Genomic DNA, 19902 nt, shown 5'->3' on the forward strand with positions numbered 1-19902 from the left:
TGATAAACAAATTAGTGCAGTTATTGTGTTGCATACAGTGAGTGTACACTTATACAATATACATTATATTGGTCTCACAGGCCACAAATGTTATTAGAAAAAGAAAAAAATTAGAAAAGAAAAAAGTATAAAAAACGTAAAATAAAAAAATGGGATTTTGCGGAAGTGACTGATGTTGCTGCCACCCGCTCATTTTGGGTCAACTTCCCGCCGCTGTATCTCGTTAAGTACTGATCAGAATTTTTTTTTTTTTGTTTTATTACCTTCACAAAAAATATTATCTTTAATTGTGTAAGAAAAAAAAATATTTTTTTTTTTTTAAATTTCTTGGACACTGGGGCACCACTTCAGATTTTGGCCTTGGACCCTAAAAGGGTTAACCCTTAAACTGTCCAAACATGTATCCCCGTTCACCTGCCCAGCGCTCCGAATATCTTGGCCTAAATTTACAGCTCACAGCTTATATGAGTGAGTTGAGCTCATGACACAGTACTACGGCACAGACCCTGGCTTCAAAGCCATAGAACTACAGTGCAGACCCTCAAAGGGTTGAAACAGAATAAGACATATTACAAAATAATACACATAAAAGAGAGACTACAGTACCCACCTCCAGCATATAATCTCCAGGTAATTCATACTGCTTCACTAGGTCTGCAATTGTTACTGAACCTTCCTGCTGGAGTTTTTCATTTATCTCCTCAGCAATAGCATCTAGATAATCCTGTGTAATAAGCTGACCAAGGACAAAGGATATACTGGAGTCAGAGTGAGCCAGAGCTGAGGCTCGCTTTTCTATTACACTGTGATCAACTGATAACACATTTACCAGATCCACCAAGTTCACCCGCCCTGAAAATACATATGAATGTGTAATACTTAAGTTCCCAAAATACTTTCCAACATATTAAAAAGTTCATAGAGTATTATTTATTCATAGATATATGTACATCAAAAAAGTTTTTTTTTTTCTAAATTTTTTATAGTATGTATACTAAATACCTTAAAAAATATAGTATATAGTACTGTACTACATATACATACTTTTATTTTGCTATGTTTACTCATTCTTCAAACACAGTCGATTAATATTTAATATTTTATTTACATCATACATGTTAATTAACAAAAAAATATATAAACGTGCCTCCATGGACAAAGAGTTCATCTTGTATCTCCTTAGTAAGTTGAGCTGGGGTAATATATTCCTTGCCATCGTTAGTGTGGTAGATCTCTAGCAACCCAAGCTTAACTAACTTGTTGACAATTTCAACACAGTTACGTTCAGATAATCTGCAATAAACATACCATTAGTAATGTACAATAAATACACATATACTTTTCATAGCAGCTAGGAGAACAAGTGATGAACAGATATACAATATTCATATCAAATGTTAATCTCTCCATTGTGTCCACCTAAGGTTAATAATCAAAATTGTAATTGTTCTCTACAAACTTATTAAAGCCATATAGCACAACCACATAGAATATTTGATTGTCTTGTATTCCCATAGCTCGATCGCTAGTGCATTCAGCTCACACACTGAGGTCTGGAGTTCGAATCTCCTCCAGCATGACTGGAAAACATTAGGGACGTGTTTCAATAAGACACCTGCCATCCATGTTCACCCATCAGTATAAAATGGGTACCTGGGTGTTAGTCGACTGGTGTGGGTCGCATCCTGGGACAAAACTGACCTAATTTGCCCGAAATGCTCAGCATAACAAGCGGCTTTCTATACAGTAATATGTCATTGATGTCAGCTAGGTTTGTATACCACATACAGTGGACCCCCGCATAGCGACATTAATCCGTGCAAGAGGGCTGATTGTTATGCGAAATGTTCGGTATGCGAATGAATTTTCCCCATAAGAAATAATGGAAATCAAATTAATCCGTGCAAGACACCCAAAAGTATGAAAAAAAAAATTTTACCACATGAAATATACATTTTCCTACACACAAAGAGAAGGATACATGCACAATAGTAGAGCAGTACATGCACAATATATATTGTGCATGTACTACTCTACTAAATGAAGAATAAATGACACTTACCTTTATTGAAGATGCAGCAATGACTGATGAGACACTGTGTCCTGGGAGTGCCTTTTCCTCCTGAGTACTGTAGGTCCTGTTTGGCATTTTCTTCCAGAACAGGCCTTATCACACTGTGTATGCCACTACGACTCTTAAATCTCTCAAACCAACCTTTGCTGGCTTTAAATTCACCAATACGAGCACTAGTTCCAGGCATTTTTCCCTGTTCACCTGGGTGTTAGTCGACTGGTGTGGGTTGCATCCTGGGAGACAAGATTAAGGTCCCCAATGGAAATAAGTTAGACAGTCTTCGATGACACTGACTTTTTTGGGTTATCCTGGGTGGCAAATCCTCTGGGGTTAATTGTTTCTTGGTATTCTCAATAAGCCACACCAACAACGGTGCTACAGCAGCAGCAGCAGCTGACGGTGGTACAGCAGCAACAGACGATGCTACAGCAGCAACAGACGATGCTACAGCAGCAGCAGACGATGCTACAGCAGCAACAGACGATGCTACAGCAGCAGCAGACGATGCTACAGCAGCAGTAGATGATGCTACAGCAGCAGCAGACAATGCTACAGCAGCAGCAGACGATGCTACAGCAGCAGCAGACGATGCTACAGCAGCAGCAGCAGCTGACGGTGGTACAACAGCAGCAGCAGCTGACAGTGCAGCAGCAGCTGACAGTGCAGCAGCAGCTGATGGTGGTACAGCAGCAGCTGTACCACCGTCAGTTGATTGGGGTTTATTATACAACCTGGCCAGCTCGGAGACACGCAATCCACTTTCATACTTTATCAATGATCTTTTTCTTCATCTCTATAGTAATTCTCACCCTTATTGCTGTAGGGTTGGCACTAGAAGCTTTCTTGGGGCCCATGGTCACTTATTTTCCAGAAAAAATCACCAAAAACACTGTAATAATACGAAATGTTCCGATTGTATGCTTGGATGTTACCGCGGAGGCTGGCTGGTAAACAATGCCACTGGCGGAACATGTGAGCGTGGCTTAGGCCGCACATTGGACGCGTCTCGGACGAAGGGCGGTGAGCGGGTTTTTGGGCGGTATGCGAGGCAAAATTTTTGCGAAAAAAGCGAGCGTTATGCGGATTGTACGGTATGCGATGCGTGCAGTATGCGGGGGTCCACTGTATATATATATATATATATATATACAGTGGACCCCCGCATAGCGAACTTAATCCGTGCAAGAGGGCTGGTCGTTATGCGAAATGTTCGCTATGCGAATTAATTTTCCCCATAAGAAATAATGGAAATAAAATTAATCCGTGCAAGACACCCAAAAGTATGAAAAAAAATTTTTTTTACCACAAAAAAATGTTAATTTTAGTACACACAAACTGAAAAAGGCATGCACAATTACATGACACTTACTTTTATTGAAGATCTGGTGATGATTGATGGGATGGGAGGAGGGGAGAGCATTATCTTCTTACTGTTTAGAAGGGGAATCCCCTTCCATTAGGACTTGAGGTAGCAAGTCCTTTTCTGGGGTTACTTCCCTTCTTCTTTTAATGCCACTAGGACCAGCTTGAGAGTCACTGGACCTCTGTCGCACAACAAATCTGTCCATAGAGCTCTGTACCTCCCGTTCCTTCAAGACTTTCCTAAAATGGGCCATAACATTGTCATTGAAATAGTCACCAGCACGGCTTGCAACAGCTGTGTCAGGGTGATTTTCATCCATAAAGGTTTGCAGTTCAACCCACTGTGCACACATTTCCTTAATTTTTGAAGTAGGCACAATGGATTCCACAACTGGCATAGGCTTCTCAGGGTTAGCCCCAAACCCTTCAAAATCTTTCTTAATTTCCATACTAATTCTCACCCTTTTTACCACAGGGTTGGCACTAGAAGCTTTCTTGGGGCCCATGGTCACTTATTTTCCAGAAACAGCACCGAAAACACTGTAATAATACGAAATATTCCGAGTGTATGCTTGAATGTTACCGCGGAGGCTAGCTGGTAAACAATGGGACGGGCGGCACATGTGAGGCTGGCTGAGGGCCCACATTGGACGCGTCTCGGACGAAGTTCGCTGAGCGGGTTTTTGTCTACTATGCGGGGCAAAATTTCAGCGAACAAAGCGTTCGCTATGCGGATTGTTCGCTATGCAAGGCGTTCGCTATGCGGGGGTCCACTGTATATATATATATATATATATATATATATATATATATATATATATGTATATATGCGTGAGCGTGTTTGATAGGAGTGAATGGAGACAAATGGTTTTTAATACTTGACGTGCTGTTGGAGTGTGAGCAAAGTAACATTTATGAAGGGATTCAGGGAAACCGGCAGGCCGGACTTGAGTCCTGGAGATGGGAAGTACAGTGCCTGCACTCTGAAGGAGGGGTGTTAATGTTGCAGTTTAAAAACTGTAGTGTAAAGCACCCTTCTGGCAAGACAGTGATGGAGTGAATGATGGTGAAAGTTTTTCTTTTTCGGGCCACCCTGCCTTGGTGGGAATCGGCCGGTGTGATAATAAAAAAAAAAAAAATAAATATATATATATAAAAATATATATATATATATATATATATATATATATATATATATATATATATATATATATATATATATATATATATATATACAGTAGACCCCCGGTTAACGAACTTTTTCCATTCCAGTAGTATGTTCAGGTGCCAGCACTGACCGAATTTTTTCCCAAAAGGAATATTGTGAAGTAGATTAGTCCATTTCAGACCCCCAAACATACATGTACAAACGCACTTACATAAATACGCTTACATAATTGGTCACATTTGGAGGTGATCGTTAAGCGGGGGTCCGCTGTATATATATATATATATATATATATATATATATATATATACAGGGGACCCCCGGTTAACGAACTTTTTTCATTCCAGTAGTATGTTCAGGTGCCAGTACTGACCGAATTTTTTCCCATAAGGAATATTGTGAAGTAGATTAGTCCATTTCAGACCCCCAAACATACACGTACAAACGCACTTACATAAAGACACTTACATAATTGGTCGCATTTGGAGGTGATCGTTAAGCGGGGGTCCACTGTATATATATATATATATATATACAGTGGACCCCCGCATACCGTTGGCATAACATAACGTTAAATCCGCATAGCGATACATTTTATCACTAAAATTTTGCCTCACACAGCGCTAAAAAACTCGCTCAACGCTATTCGTCCGAGACACGTCTATGTGAGGCCTGAGCCAGCCTCACATGTTCCACCGGTGGCATTGTTTACAAGCCAGCCTCCGCGGTAACATCCAAGCATACAATTGGAACATTTCGTATTATTACAGCATTTTTGGTTATTTCATCTGCAAAGTAAGTGACCATGGGCCCCAAGAAAGCTTCTAGTGCCAACCCTGTGGTAAAAAGGGTGAGAAATATTATCGAAATACTGTGGAACCATGGTCAACTGCTGATGCTGCTGCTGCTGTAGCACTGTCAGCTGCTGCTGCTGCTGTACCACCATCAGCTGCTGCTGCTGCTGTACCAATGTCAGCTGCTGCTGCTGCTGTACCAACGTCAGCTGCTGCTGCTGCTGCTGTAGTACCGTCTGCTGCTGCTGTAGCACCATCTGCTGCTGCTGTAGCACTGTCAGCTGCTGCTGTAGCACTGTCAGCTGCTGCTGCTGCTGCTGCTGCTGCTGTAGCACTGTCAGCTGCTGCTGCTGCTGTAGCACCGTCAGCTGCTGCTGCTGCTGTACCACTGTCAGCTGCTGCTGCTGCTGTAGTACCGTCTGCTGCTGCTGTAGCACCATCTGCTGCTACTGTAGCACTGTCAGCTGCTGCTGTAGCACTGTCAGCTGCTGCTGCTGCTGCTGTAGCACTGTCAGCTGCTGCTGCTGCTGCTGCTGTAGCACTGTCAGCTGCTGCTGCTGTAGCACCGTTGTTAGTGTGGCTTATTGAGAATACCAAGAAACAATTAACCCCAGAGGGTTAGCCACCCAGGATAACCCAAAAAAGTCAGTGTCATTGAAGACTGTCTAACTTATTTCCATTGGGGTCCTTAATCTTGTCTCCCAGGATGCAACCCACACCAGTCGACTAACACCCAGGTGAACAGGGAAAAATGCCTGGAACTAGTGCTCATATTGGTGAATTTAAAGCCAGCAAAGGTTGGTTTGAGAGATTTAAGAATCATAGTGGCATACACAGTGTGATAAGGCATGTTCTGGAAGAAAATGCCAAACAGGATCTACAGTACTCAGGAGGAAAAGGCACTCCCAGGACACACTGTCTCATCAGTCATTGCCGCATCTTCAATAAAGGTAAGTGTCATTTATTCTTCATTTAGTAGAGTAGTACATGCACAATATATACTGTGCATGTACTACTCTACTATTGTGAATGTATCCTTCTCTTTGTGTGTAGGAAAATGTATATTTCATGTGGTAAAAATTTTTTTTTCATAGTTTTGGGTGTCTTGCACGGATTAATTTGATTTCCATTATATCTTATGGGGAAAATTAATTCGCATACCGAACATTTCGCATAACAATGAGCTCTCAGGAACGGATTAATATCGTTATGCAGGGGTCCACTGTATATATACATATGTATATATACAGTGGACCCTCGACCAGCGATATTAATCCGCTCCTGAGAGCTCATCGTTAATCGAAATTATCGTTAGTCGAGTTAATTTTCCCCATAAGAAATAATGGAAATCAAATTAATCCGTGCAAGACACCCAAAAGTATTGAAAAAAAAAAATTTTACCACATGAAATATTAATTTTAATACACACAAACTGAAGAAGACATGCACAGTTACATGACACTTACCTTTATTGAAGATCTGGTGATGATTGATGGGATGGGAGGAGGGGAGAGTGTTGATGGTGTTAGTGTTCAGAAGGGGAATCCCCTTCCATTAGGACTTGAGGTGGCAAGTCCTTTTTCGGGGTTACTTCCCTTCTTTTAATGCCGCTAGGACCAGTTTACGGAGACAGGAGGAGCCGTTCAGCACGCTCAAGAAAAAAAATCGAAAAATTATGGAAAATGAGTTATTCATACAGAAAAATAGTTTAACTCTTTAGCAACACAATGGTACAAGAATCAATGTTCTACAACGTTTCTACAAGAAATTATAGTCATTTATATCAGGTATGGTGGCGGCGATGTAGGTAGCGAGTCGGCTCTCAACCCATATATTTTTTTTAATTTTTTCCTTGTTTTTTTATCGCTTTTTCTTTGCATTATTCTTTCTAATATAATAATTGATTATTTGGCATCATATAAGAGTAGGTGGAGCTTATCAATAGACGTCTAGCCTATCAGGAAGCACCTAGGTACACTCGGCAGTGCTCCCTCTCCAGACGGCAGCAGGTGAAATCACTTCATTATTACGCTTGTATCAGCTTATATATATTAACTATACGGCTTATTTATCATTCAGAATTGATCTAATATGATATAATAATCACTATAAATAACAAACAAACATGTTATATACTCTAGACCGAATAAAATAGGCCATAATATAGCGAGAGTCCACCAGCAATATTTCGACATGTGTTACTCCTCGTCTCCTTGTTCTATTGTTTGGTATGTGAGTGATAGAAAATGGTGTTTTGAAGAGGATAACTGCACTAGAACATCAGTTTACTAAGAAATACACCGAAAAAAACGCGATTTCCGCGAAAAAAAAAAAAACAATTTTTTTTTGAGACGGTAGGCCGGCCGACTTTCTAGGCCTATATCTCGGAAGTAACTTATTCACTTATTTCGCTCCATAACTCCATTATTAATGATTGTATTGAAATGATTTTCACAGACAATATAAAACAAAGTGTGTTTGAATTATTAATGTCAGATTTTTTGGAATATCTCAAATATTTTTTATTTTATGGGGGGGTAAAAGGCAGATATTTTGGCGAATGCCAAAAATTCTGTCAAATGTATTTTTTTTTACCATGATAATAAGATATATTAGATGAAATGGCAACGTAAAAACGTCGTGCTAGTTGTATTCTAACAGTTGGGAATGTCGGAAGTGCCACTCATAGTGCCAATTTGTCAGGTCGTGCTGCCATATATAAAAATTATGTTTATATTTTTTTCTCTGTTGTTTGTTGGCCAATCATACTGAAACTTTGTCACTGAATGAAGTAGGTTTTGTCAATGTTTAGAGTAAGTTTGTTAGTACTCATCCAGGAAGATATTTTCTGTAATTCGGTATTCACAGTGTATTGGCTAGCATGACTGGGCTCGGGTGAGAGAAGACGTATGTAGTGTCATCTGCAAATAGTGTGGGTTTGAGTAGTTGCGATGCATTTGGTAGGTCATTCATGTATATAAGAAAGAGAAGAGGGCCTAGGACACTTCCCTGTGGGACACCAACTGTAATTGGCTGTGCTGAAGAGTTTGCCCCGTTTGTGTACACATACTGGCTTCTGTTGCTGAGGTAAGACTTTAGGTAGTTGAGGGAGTGCCCTCTTATACCATAGTGTGACAATTTTATATGGAGCAAGTCATGGTCAACTGTATCAAAAGCTTTACGTAAGTCTATGAAGATTCCCAGTGGGACTTCTTTTTTCTCTATTGCAGTGTTCTAGCATGTGTATAATAGCATCATTAGAATTATTATTAGGCCTAAACCCAAACTGACAGGGGTTGAGTATGTTGTGGGAGGTGAGGTAGGAATAGATTCGCTTATGAATTAATTTTTCAAAGATTTTAGAGAGAGGGTGTAAGCTGGATATTGGCCTATAGTTATTCAAGTCTGTTTGGTCTCCTCCTTTATGGATCGGGGTGACCCTTGCTATTTTGAGAACTGTAGGGAAGGTTGAGGATTCTATGGATTTGTTAAAGAGTGTTGCAATGACTGGTGATAGTACTTGTGACGCTTTTTTGTATATAAAGGGTGGTAAGGTATTTAAATCTCATGTCTTGTTTTTTAGTGTGTTTATAATAAGGGAGACTTCAGTAGGGTTAGTCGGAGCTAGGAACAGTGTGTTCGGGTAGTTGCCAGTGAGGTAGTCACTGGGAGGGGTATCTGAGCTTGGGATTTTATTGGCAAGGTTTTTTCCTATAGTGGAGAAGAAATTATTGAGTCTGTTTGCTGTTTCAGTTGGTGGGAGTTGGGGTTCATCTGGTTTTGTTAATTCAATTTCGCTATTTCGTTATATCTTTTTTGTTCCTAGAATTTCTGATAGGGTTTTCCAGGTCTTTTTTATATCACCTCATAAGTTGGATAATCTGTTCTCATAATACAGTTTTTTAGCCCTTCTTATCAGGCTGGTTAGGATTGACGAGTAATGTTTTGTTTGGTCTCTGGTTATGTGACCCATTCTGTACTGTTTTTCGTATAGGTGCTTTGTATTTATGGATGTGAGGATGCTGGGTGTTAGCCAGGGACTGTTCAGTCTCTTAGCTGTCATCTGTTTAGTTTTTTTGGGGCAGTGCTTGTTATAAAGGAATTGGGTCTTTTTTAGAAAATTATTAATACATTCGTCAATATCTATATAGATTTCTAGCTCAGTGTGCCAGTCAATGTTTGTCACTGCTGTTGTGAAGTTATTAATTTTTGGTAAATATTTTTTTTTCTCAGTTGTTTGTTGGGCTATCTCATTGAAACTTGGGCAATGTATGATGGAAAGATGCTTCTTAACGTACAACAAAATTAAAAAAGACAGATGATAAATAAGGGAGTTCACTTCTCAGCCATTAGCCGCCTCTTTGCAGCATACTTTTGTATGGTTTTTATTGTTGTATTCTCATTTTTTTGGACTCATTTGATAGAATGGAAGATATATTACAGAAATAGACATGACTTTGATTGCTTTCATTATGAAAAGTACCTTGAAATTGAGCTCAAAATACCGGAAATGTTCGATTTTTGAGCCAGTCAAGTTGGTTAATTTTATTAAGTGTATTCAAACCTAACTACTCTGTAATCCAGCAAACTCAGTAATCCGGCACACTACAGGTCCCAATGATGCTGGATTTGTGATAGAGGACCTGTATAAATAATATCACCACATTTGTGAACGTATATTAGACCCACCAGCTGGCATGTATTAGAAGTGTGAGATCATTTGTTTACTCCTGAACAGCGTCAAAAATTTAACATTTCTGCTATTCTGAGCTCAGTTTCAACCCATTTCCATTACTAAAACCAATCAAAATCATCTCTATTTCTGTAATATACGTATCTTCCATTCTATGAAATGAGACCATGAAATCGCAAATACAACTATAAAAAGCATACGAAAAAACACTGCAAAGTCACTGTTTTAATCGAAAATTATGGTCTCAGTTTTTCTTCTCTCGTTATGCACTGTGTGCTGCAGGATTTGTTTTATGTGGTGCACACATACCACATAGATGTATTCTCTCATACCTAGGCCCAAATTTACCGCTCACAGCTTATCAGAGTGAGCTGAGTTCATGGCATAGATCTACGGTTTGGACCCTCAACGTATAGCCATAGATCTACGGCACAGACCCCTCAAAGGGTTAAGAAATAACAGAATTTGGAACCAGAAAATTTTGTCAATAGCAACCAAAAAAAAAATTAATGTGAATCAAGCTGATCAGATCCTTAACCCTTAAACTGTCCAAACGTAGATCTATGTTCACATGTGTAGCGCTCCGACTTTGATTTTCCCCATTTGAAAGCATGTAAAAAAAAAAACTTAAATCGACGTTCGGAGCCCCCCCCGCACGTGGACGTAGATCTACGTTTGGACAGTTTAAGCGTTAATAAGTTTATTTACATACAGGTACATATAAATACACTTACACAAATGACCATACATAGCAATATATGCAGTAAAATCACAGTAAATGGGTGATACCACAAAATGCAGAATAACCAAACACTTTCATGATTTCTCACATCAAGGAACTGTAAAAATAAAAGCTCAACAGAAAGCATGTAAGGACGAGATTACACCTGGCGGTCAACTTACAACTGACCCTTTATAATGATGCGGGTGAGTTAGTCAAGGACCTGTCAAACACAGCTTATATTCTACCCAAGCTTTAAGAATTTAAACTGTCAAATATATCTTAAATTCTTCCCAAATTTTATTAATTATAAATTAATCAAATTTATATAATCCTAAAGCAATATTCATATTAATTTTGAAATTATTATGAATATTGCTTTAGGATTATGTAAATTGGATTTATTTATAATTAATAAAACTTGGGAAGAATTTAATATATTCGACAAGTTAATAAAATTTGGGAAGAATTTAAGATATATTTGACAAGTTAAAATCTTAAAGCTTGAATAGAATATAAGCAGTGTTTGACAGGTCTTTGACCACCTTACCTGCATCATTATGAAGGGTCAGGTGAAGATTGAGACACTTATGCAACATATGGGAATCTTTATTGAGGATACGTTTTGCCATACAGTGGCTTCATCAGTCCAATACAAGTCAGAAGAGTGTAAGGAGAGGAGGAGTTTGAAGTAATCAGTCCATCAGCCTGGAGTCGATGTGTTCAGTCCATCAGTCTTGTAGTAAGTACAGGATAGGGCCATAGACGTGGCTTATATACTGTAGTGAGGTGAGGCAAAGCAGGAGGCGGCAGGTTCATAGTGGTACCATCCACTAGTCAAAGTAGGTCTTCGTCCAAAAGTTAGACAAGTGTTGAAGAATTCTTTGTAACAAGATCCCATGATGCTGCAGTGTCTGACAGATGTGATAAATGATTTAAAAAACCGACAAGTTGAAGATTGAGACACTTATGCAACATATGATTCAAGTGCAACTAATGTGACATTTTATTGTGGCAACGTTTCGCTCCCCAGGAGCTTTGTCAAGCCGTAACGGCTTGACAAAGCTCCTGGAGAGCGAAACGTTGCCACAATAAAATGTCACATTAGTTGCACTTGTGTCCTTTTACTTTACATATTGTGGGTAATTCTACCAACTTTATTACAACATATGATTCCCATATGTTGCATAAGTGTCTCAATCTTCAATTTGTCGGTTTTTTAAACCATTTATCACATCTGTCAGACACTGCAGCATCATGGGATCTTGTTACAAAGAATTCTTCAACACTTGTCTAACTTTTGGACGAAGACCTACTTTGACTAGTGGATGGTACCACTATGAACCTGCCGCCTCCTGCTTTGCCTCACCTCACTACAGTATATAAGCCACGTCTATGGCCCTATCCTGTACTTACTACAAGACTGATGGACTGAACACATCGACTCCAGGCTGAGGGACTGATTACTTCAAACTCCTCCTCTCCTTACACTCTTCTGACTTGTATTGGACTGATGAAGCCACTGTATGGCAAAACGTATCCTCAATAAAGATTCCCATATGTTGCATAAGTGTCTCAATCTTCAATTTGACTGCTTTTTAAACCATTTATCACGAAGAGTCAGGTGTTGTAAGTTGACTGCCAGGTGTAATCTCGTCCTTACATGCCTAATGCTGATATTTTATTTTTACAGTTCCTTGATAATGTGAGAAATCACGAAAGCACATGAAAGTTCACTATTTCTCACAGTGATTATTCTCCATAGTAACGTATATGCAAATTACCTACGATAACCCACAAGAAAAACTTCAGGCAAAATGGCTTATTTCCACTGGGATTCTCTGTCAAACTTTCCTTATTCTGATACATATGGCACACATCAGAACTTCGTCTCAGGTGCTGTGTTGACATTACATTATTGACATTAAACCGCTAAACCTATAGTGAAGACAGTACTGAGGAAGTCGTACTTCTGGACAGCTGAGGAGAGCTGAGCTCGCTGAAAATCAGCAGCGAGGCGCTTGACTTCCTCCCAGTCAGCTGAAGACATGTTGACAACCTCACCACCGCCGCCACCCATACATATGCATCATTTTACAGTAAACAGAAACTATTTCTATAAATTATAAATATATTCCCATATTATAGATGGAAACTATATCGAAATACCTCTAAATGACCACTTCTGAATGCAATATTATGGCAAGAAAAAGGAATCGGTGAAATTAGTTAGAAAAATGTAAACACATCACAGCGGACCAGAGGACGCGGGGCTAATACACAATTTATTTAAGTAAGTTTATTCAAATTCAAAGTTTATTCTCTATAAAGATTACAATGTTGAATTTACAGAATTTGGTTGTTGTGTGGTTTACATGTAGTTAAATAATGATTACAGAGTGTACCACTAGAACGCCTAGCATGGCTAGGCATTTCGGGCAGACTTAATTTAATTCATTATTTTAAAATATTACAAATTATGAGGTAAGTTGGTATTATGGCTAAGTGACTAAATACTAGTTTGTGAGTTTAGCAATGTGAATGCTTTTGTTTTGGCACAGTACATAGTTTCAGTATTGGAGTATCATAGGATTCATTATTTTAAGATTGAGATTAATATTTCTGTTTATGGTCAAATGGGTGAGTGAGTGTAAGTGTGAACCACCAGGTGGTATTCGTGTAGTTAGTTGATGGGGTTTATCAGGGAGATAAGATGTTTTCTAATGGTAGTTTTGAAGGTGATGAATGTGTCTGCAGTTCTAGAGTTCTCAGGTAGGGTGTTCCAGATTTTAGGGCCTTTGACATACATTGAATTTTTGTAAAGGTTTAGTCGGACACGGGGAATGTCGTAGAGATGTTTGTGTCTGGTGTTATGCCTGTGGGTTCTGTCACAACTATCAAGAAAGCGTTTTAGGTCAAGGTTGATATTGGAGTTTAAGGTCCTGTAGATGTAGATTGCACAGTAGTAAGTGTGGATGTACTGAACAGGGAGTAAGTTTAGATCTATGAAGAGTGGGGGGGGGTGTTGCCAGGGATGGGATTTAGTGATTATTCTTACTGCAGCTTTTTGTTGGGTTATTATTGGCTTTAGGTGTGTTGCTGCAGTTGATCCCCAAGCACAAATAGCATAGGTGAGGTATGGATAAATAAGTGAGTGGTATAGTGTGAGAAGGGCATTTTGCGGCACGTTGTATCGTATCTTGGAGAGGATCCCAACCGTTTTGGATACTTTTTTATGTGTTGGATATGGGTGCTGAAATTCAGGTTGTTGTCAAGGTATAGGCCTAGGAATTTGCCCTCATTATGTCTGGTAATTAGAGTGTTGTCGATCTTAATGTTAATTTGTGCATCTCAAATACAGTTACATAGATTATCATACATAGCAGCATATGTGTAGAGAACCTAGGATAACCCAAAAAAGTCTGACTAAGTGGCTTATTTCCATTGGGGTCCTTTAAGATAAGATAAGATTTGTTTGAAATTTTAACCCGGGTGAGGAAGGATTGGCCACCCAGGATAACCCAGGAAAGTCGGTATGTCATTGAGGACAGTCTGTCTTATTTCCATTGAGTTCCTTTAATATTGTCCCCCAGGATGCCACCCACACCAGTCGACTAACACCCAGGTACCTAATAACTGCTAGGTGAACTTCCACTACAGGGACAGCGCCGTGGAGTTCGACCTCGAGGCAGCTGTCAGGTGTACTCACCTAATTGTGGTGTGCCACAGGAAGTGTGCACTCAGTTCCTCAAGCTTCATCATCCGTGTGCACAGTTTATGTCTGGGCACCCGAAGGGCTCCAAGTGGGAACAATCAACAGCCCCTCCCAGAAGACAGACAGCTGCTGCGCCTACACCTTTACAGAGGGCCTGGGATCTGCAATCAAATTGGCGTCCACCAGGACGTTGACACGTCCCCAGGGCGGCTCTCCCTCGGGCTGCTAGCGGAGTCGCTGACCTCTTGGGGAGGGTCGTTGATGCTCCTGCAAGCAACAGATCCTGGCACAACCTGCTGCTGTTTGCAATGGCTCTCTGGCTGTCCTGCCGAGGAGGGACAGGCACCTAGCAACATCTATTGTTTGGGCAATGATGCATTCCTTAGAATGTTTGTTAATTGCCCATTACTCTGTAATTTGTTCATGACTGTAACCATGTATGGGCGTGTTTATCATTCATTACCTTTGTAACTTGTCATAATTGTGACCAGATCTAGTTCATTACCTTTGTAACTTGCTAAGCTATCAAAACTTTGGGGTCCAGTCCCTGGACCAATTATGTACCTCTGTAATGTTGTGACTACCACCCACAGGATGGGTATGGGGTGACTACCGCCCATAGGATGGGTATGGGATGACTACCGCCCACAGGATGGGTATGGGATGACTACCGCCCACAGGATGGGTATGGGGTGACTACCGCCCACAGGATGGGTATGGGGTGACTACCGCCCACAGGATGGGTATGGGATGACTACCGCCCACAGGATGGATATGGGGTGACTACCGCCCACAGGATGGGTATGGGATGACTACCGCCCACAGGATGGGTATGGGGTGACTACCGCCCATAAGATGGGTATGGGGTGACTACCGCCCACAGGATGGGTATGGGATGACTACCGCCCACAGGATGGGTATGGGGTGACTACCGCCCACAGGATGGGTATGGGATGACTACCGCCCACAGGATGGGTATGGGGTGACTACCGCCCGTAGGATGGGTATGGGGTGACTACCGCCCATAGGATCGGTATGAGGTGAATAATAAAGATATTAAACTGTTAAACTATCATAGGAGAGGGAGCTTACGACGACGTTTCGATCTGACTTGGACCATTTACAAAGTCAGTTCCCAGCTTTGAGCCGAGGCCCAAGCGCTGGGTGGACCATTTACAAAGTCACCGCCATGGGGGCTCCAGGTTTTCCCAGTCAATCTCCTTGTGATTGAAATCTCTCATACCTAGTAACTTTGCTCTCCCCATGTGAGCTAAAATTTTCCAGAAAATTCTTGAGAAAGATTTAAATCGTCGATGCAAAATAATAATAATAATAATAATAATAATAATAATAATAATAATAATAATAATAATAATAATAATAATAATAATAATAACGTTATTGCTCATGTCGACGATTCAAGGATTTCTCAAGCATTTCATTACAAACTTTAATTTCTTACTGACTTGGTAAATGGTCCAAGTCGGACCAAAACGTCGTGGTAAGCTCCCCTCTCCAGTGTGCGGGTTATTTGTATATTCTTCCAGTCACAGTAGTTAGTTAGTTTAATATGTTTATTATGCACCCCATACCCATCCTGTGGGCGGTAGTCAAAAGATTACAGAGGTACATAATTGGTCCAGGGACTGGACTCCAAAGTTTTGATAGCTGAGCAAGTTACAGAGGTAATGAACTCACAATTTACAAAGGTAATGAACTCACAATTTACAAAGGTAATGAACTCACAATTTACAAAGGTAATGAACTCCAGGTAAGTCTGGTCACAATCATGACAAGTTACAAAGGTATTTACAGATTACAGAGGTACGTAATGGGTCCAGGGATTGGGCCCCCAAAGTTTTGATAGCTGAACTAGGTACAAAGGTAATGAGCTCACAAGTTACAAAGGTAATGAATTCTGTAGAATGGTTACTTACGTTTACACTTTGGCTACAATCATGAACAAATTATAGAGTAATGAGCAATTCACACTTCCACACCCGGTCACAACTGTAATGAGTTATTGGTGCAAATATTGATTGTTGAGTCACACACCACACACACACACACACACACACACACACACACACACACACACACACACACACACACACACACACACACACACACACACACACACACACACTTTAGTTTAATATCTTTATGCACCCCATACCCATCCTGTGGGCGGTAGTCAAAAGATTACAAAGGTACATAATGGGTCCAGTGACTGGACCCCAAAGTTATGATAGCTGAACTAGTTACAAAAGTAATGAACTCCAGGTAGATCTGGTCACTAATCATGGCAAGTTACAGAGGTAATGAATCAGCTTCACTCCTATACATGGTTACACTCATGAACAAATTACAAAGTAATGAACCACTGATACGTCCACACCTGGTCACAATTGTAATGAGTTATAAATACAAATATTAAGTGGATCATACACCCACACTAGCGCGCGCGCGCACATACACACACGAGGGCGCACGCACGGACATGTGCACACGAGCGTACAAATATATGCATACACACAAGGACGCACACCCACACACACACACCCACACACACACACCAACACCCACACACACACACCCTCACACACACCCACACACACACCCTCACACACACCCACACACACACACAAACACACACACACCCACACACACACACACACACACCCACACACCCACACACGCACACACACACCCACACACGCACACACACACACACACACACGCACACACACACACACCCTCACACACACCCGCACACACACCCTCACACACACCCACACACACGCACGCACACACACACACACACACACACACACACACACACACACACACACACACACACACACACACACACACACACACACACACACCCTCACACACACCCACACACACACACACACACACACACACACACACACACACACACACACACACACACACACACATGCACACATGTGGTAATGCTTTATTTACAGCTAGCAAAGTCAGGGTATTTCTCCAGAATGGTCTGCAATATACCACTGTGGATAAAATACTTAGCCATTTCTTGAACACTTCTGAGTGAGTTGTTTCTAAATTCATTAATTTTATCACACTCCAGTACATAATGACGCAATGTCACAGTACTGTGCCTTTTTGTTAATTATTGGCAAGTCAGTCGGTCGGTCGGTTTATTTAGGTACTGACCCTTATGGGTTTAGCGCTTAGTTTTGATTTTAATAATAATAATATGTAGGAACAAGTAACATGTGTGTAAATTACGTAGAATAGCCCCCACCAAAAACAACTCGGTGTCCTATTTCGATTAGGGTCCTTGAAATATTTAAGTATTAGCCTAACCATAATACAATACAATAAATACAATGCCAGTCAATACATTATATAAAAATTAAAACAGGACATAAAAAGTTTAAAAAAAAATAAAATTAAGAAAAGCCCATAGCCCGTAGGGAGACATTGTTCACAGAAATAGCAAACATCGAACTAAAGATAAAGGAATCTTTCAGGAGTCATGAAACGCGGGAAAAACTAAAAACCATAAATGAAATTGAAAGAAACACAAAATATTTCTTTTCTTATGTCAAACCAAACTCGAGAACAACATCCAGTATTGGGCCATTACTTAAGCGAGATGGGCCCTACATAGATGGCAGCAAGGAAATGAGTGAGCTACTCAAGTCTCAATATGACTGTTTTCAGCGAGCCACTAACCAGACTGAGAGTCGAAGATCTAAACTAATTTTTTATGAGAGATTCATTTATTTCTTTGCAAGTAGTACATTGAGATTATATTTTACAATAATGGGTTGCAGTACAAAGAGAGCCTCTATTATGCCTAGGCATTATGGGCTGACTTATTTTAATGGCTTACTGACTACTTATCACTAAAGAAATGATAATAGTTGTACAGTAGTTCTACTAATAATAAGTGAATCTAATTTACACAAACAAAAGGATATATTCATGTATTCAAAAATGCTTTTTATGAAACGTGGTTCATGAGCAGTTTTCAGTAGTTTACAGTAGGAGACTGCTACAATTTGAAGGGCAATACTGGTTTTGGTAGGTATGTATACTTCTATGTGGTAATTTGTCAATATATGAGCCTGGTTGTCTAGTAATGAAGTTTTAAGATTTAGGTAATTGGTAGTGTTAGATACTGTGTATTGAGTATTTAGTCTTGGGTGATTAGGTGGCTTTTGAGAAGAGTCTTAAATTCATTTTCAGAGTTACTTTGGTATTTTCTGGTAATGAATTCCAAATTTTGGGGCGCTTTATGTGCATAGAGTTTTTACACATTGATATGGGCACGGAGTACATCAAAAACAGATCTGTGTCTTGTGTTATGATCGTGTGTCCTGTTAAGATTGGTGAGGAAAAGTTTGAATGGAGGGTTTATGTTTGTGTGTATTGTTCTATGTATATATTAGGCACATGAATAAGTATGGATGTTCTTAATGGTGAGCAGATTTAGACTTTTGAATATTGGTGGAGATTAGATTTTTTTTTAGATTTTGCCACCGAAGTGGCTAGTTTATTGTGCACCCCATATCCATCCTGTGGACGGTAGCGCGAGAGCATGTGGATACACAAAAGGCCTAGGAACTAGGCCCCAAAGGGTTAACAGGAATACATATGGATTTATATCTACATATCTATAGTTCACTTATCTGTTACAAGCAAATTTAGGAAATTTGCTTAGTATATCTGGTATCTTATTTTCATTAATAAGATATCTTGACATGTCACATAGGTTATTATACTGTCTGTCTCTGTATTCCTCAATAAGTGGACAATTAAGCACATAGTGTTCAAGACAGTGACCATATGCCTGATCACATAATTTACATTTAGTTTGATCATCATCTGTGTGTCTCCCAAACTGCCAGAAGTACTTGTAACCAAGCCTAAGCCTGGCCACTACAACATCAGTCAGTCTGTTCACATTGCAAGTTGCTCCATAAACATACTTATCTACGTTCATGTTATCATAGTGGGTTATAGATCTACTCAGGCTTCTAACTGCATTCCTATAACAATCATCTTCATTATTTACTTCTCTCCTAATATTATTCCTAATGCTAGACACAGTTATACCAAAGTTATATTCTACGTTCTCCTTCTGGATACTCTTCTTGGCTAACATATCAACTTTATCATGAAGGAGTAATCCAATGTGTGATGGGATCCATAGCAATTGTACATTAATTCCTTTGTCCCTAATTTTTGAGTATCTATACCTGGCTTCCCCAATGAGCATGTTGTTGGAGTCATTATATGAGCCAAGAGCCTTCAATGATGACATAGAATCAGTAATGATGATAGAGTCAAGCTCAGTGTCATAGGTTAGCTTTAGC

At 39.9% G+C, this 19902-nt stretch overlaps 1 protein-coding gene across 1 annotated transcript in view; it reads right to left on the minus strand.

The window, feature by feature from the left end:
* Window positions 1–12907, minus strand: part of Ufl1 (UFM1 specific ligase 1) — a 229936-nt gene extending 217029 nt beyond the window's left edge. The window contains exons 1-3 of the mRNA XM_070081817.1: window positions 12783–12907; window positions 1148–1293; window positions 611–852 (exon numbers count right to left, since the gene is read on the minus strand). Of these exons, the coding sequence (XP_069937918.1) occupies window positions 611–852; window positions 1148–1293; window positions 12783–12892 (498 nt within the window). The 5' untranslated portion in view covers window positions 12893–12907. The remainder of the gene's footprint in view (window positions 1–610; window positions 853–1147; window positions 1294–12782) is intronic.
* Window positions 12908–19902: the final 6995 nt, after the last annotated feature.

This window comes from Cherax quadricarinatus, chromosome 6 (assembly GCF_038502225.1).
Source record: "Cherax quadricarinatus isolate ZL_2023a chromosome 6, ASM3850222v1, whole genome shotgun sequence".
Lineage (NCBI taxonomy): Eukaryota > Metazoa > Arthropoda > Malacostraca > Decapoda > Parastacidae > Cherax > Cherax quadricarinatus.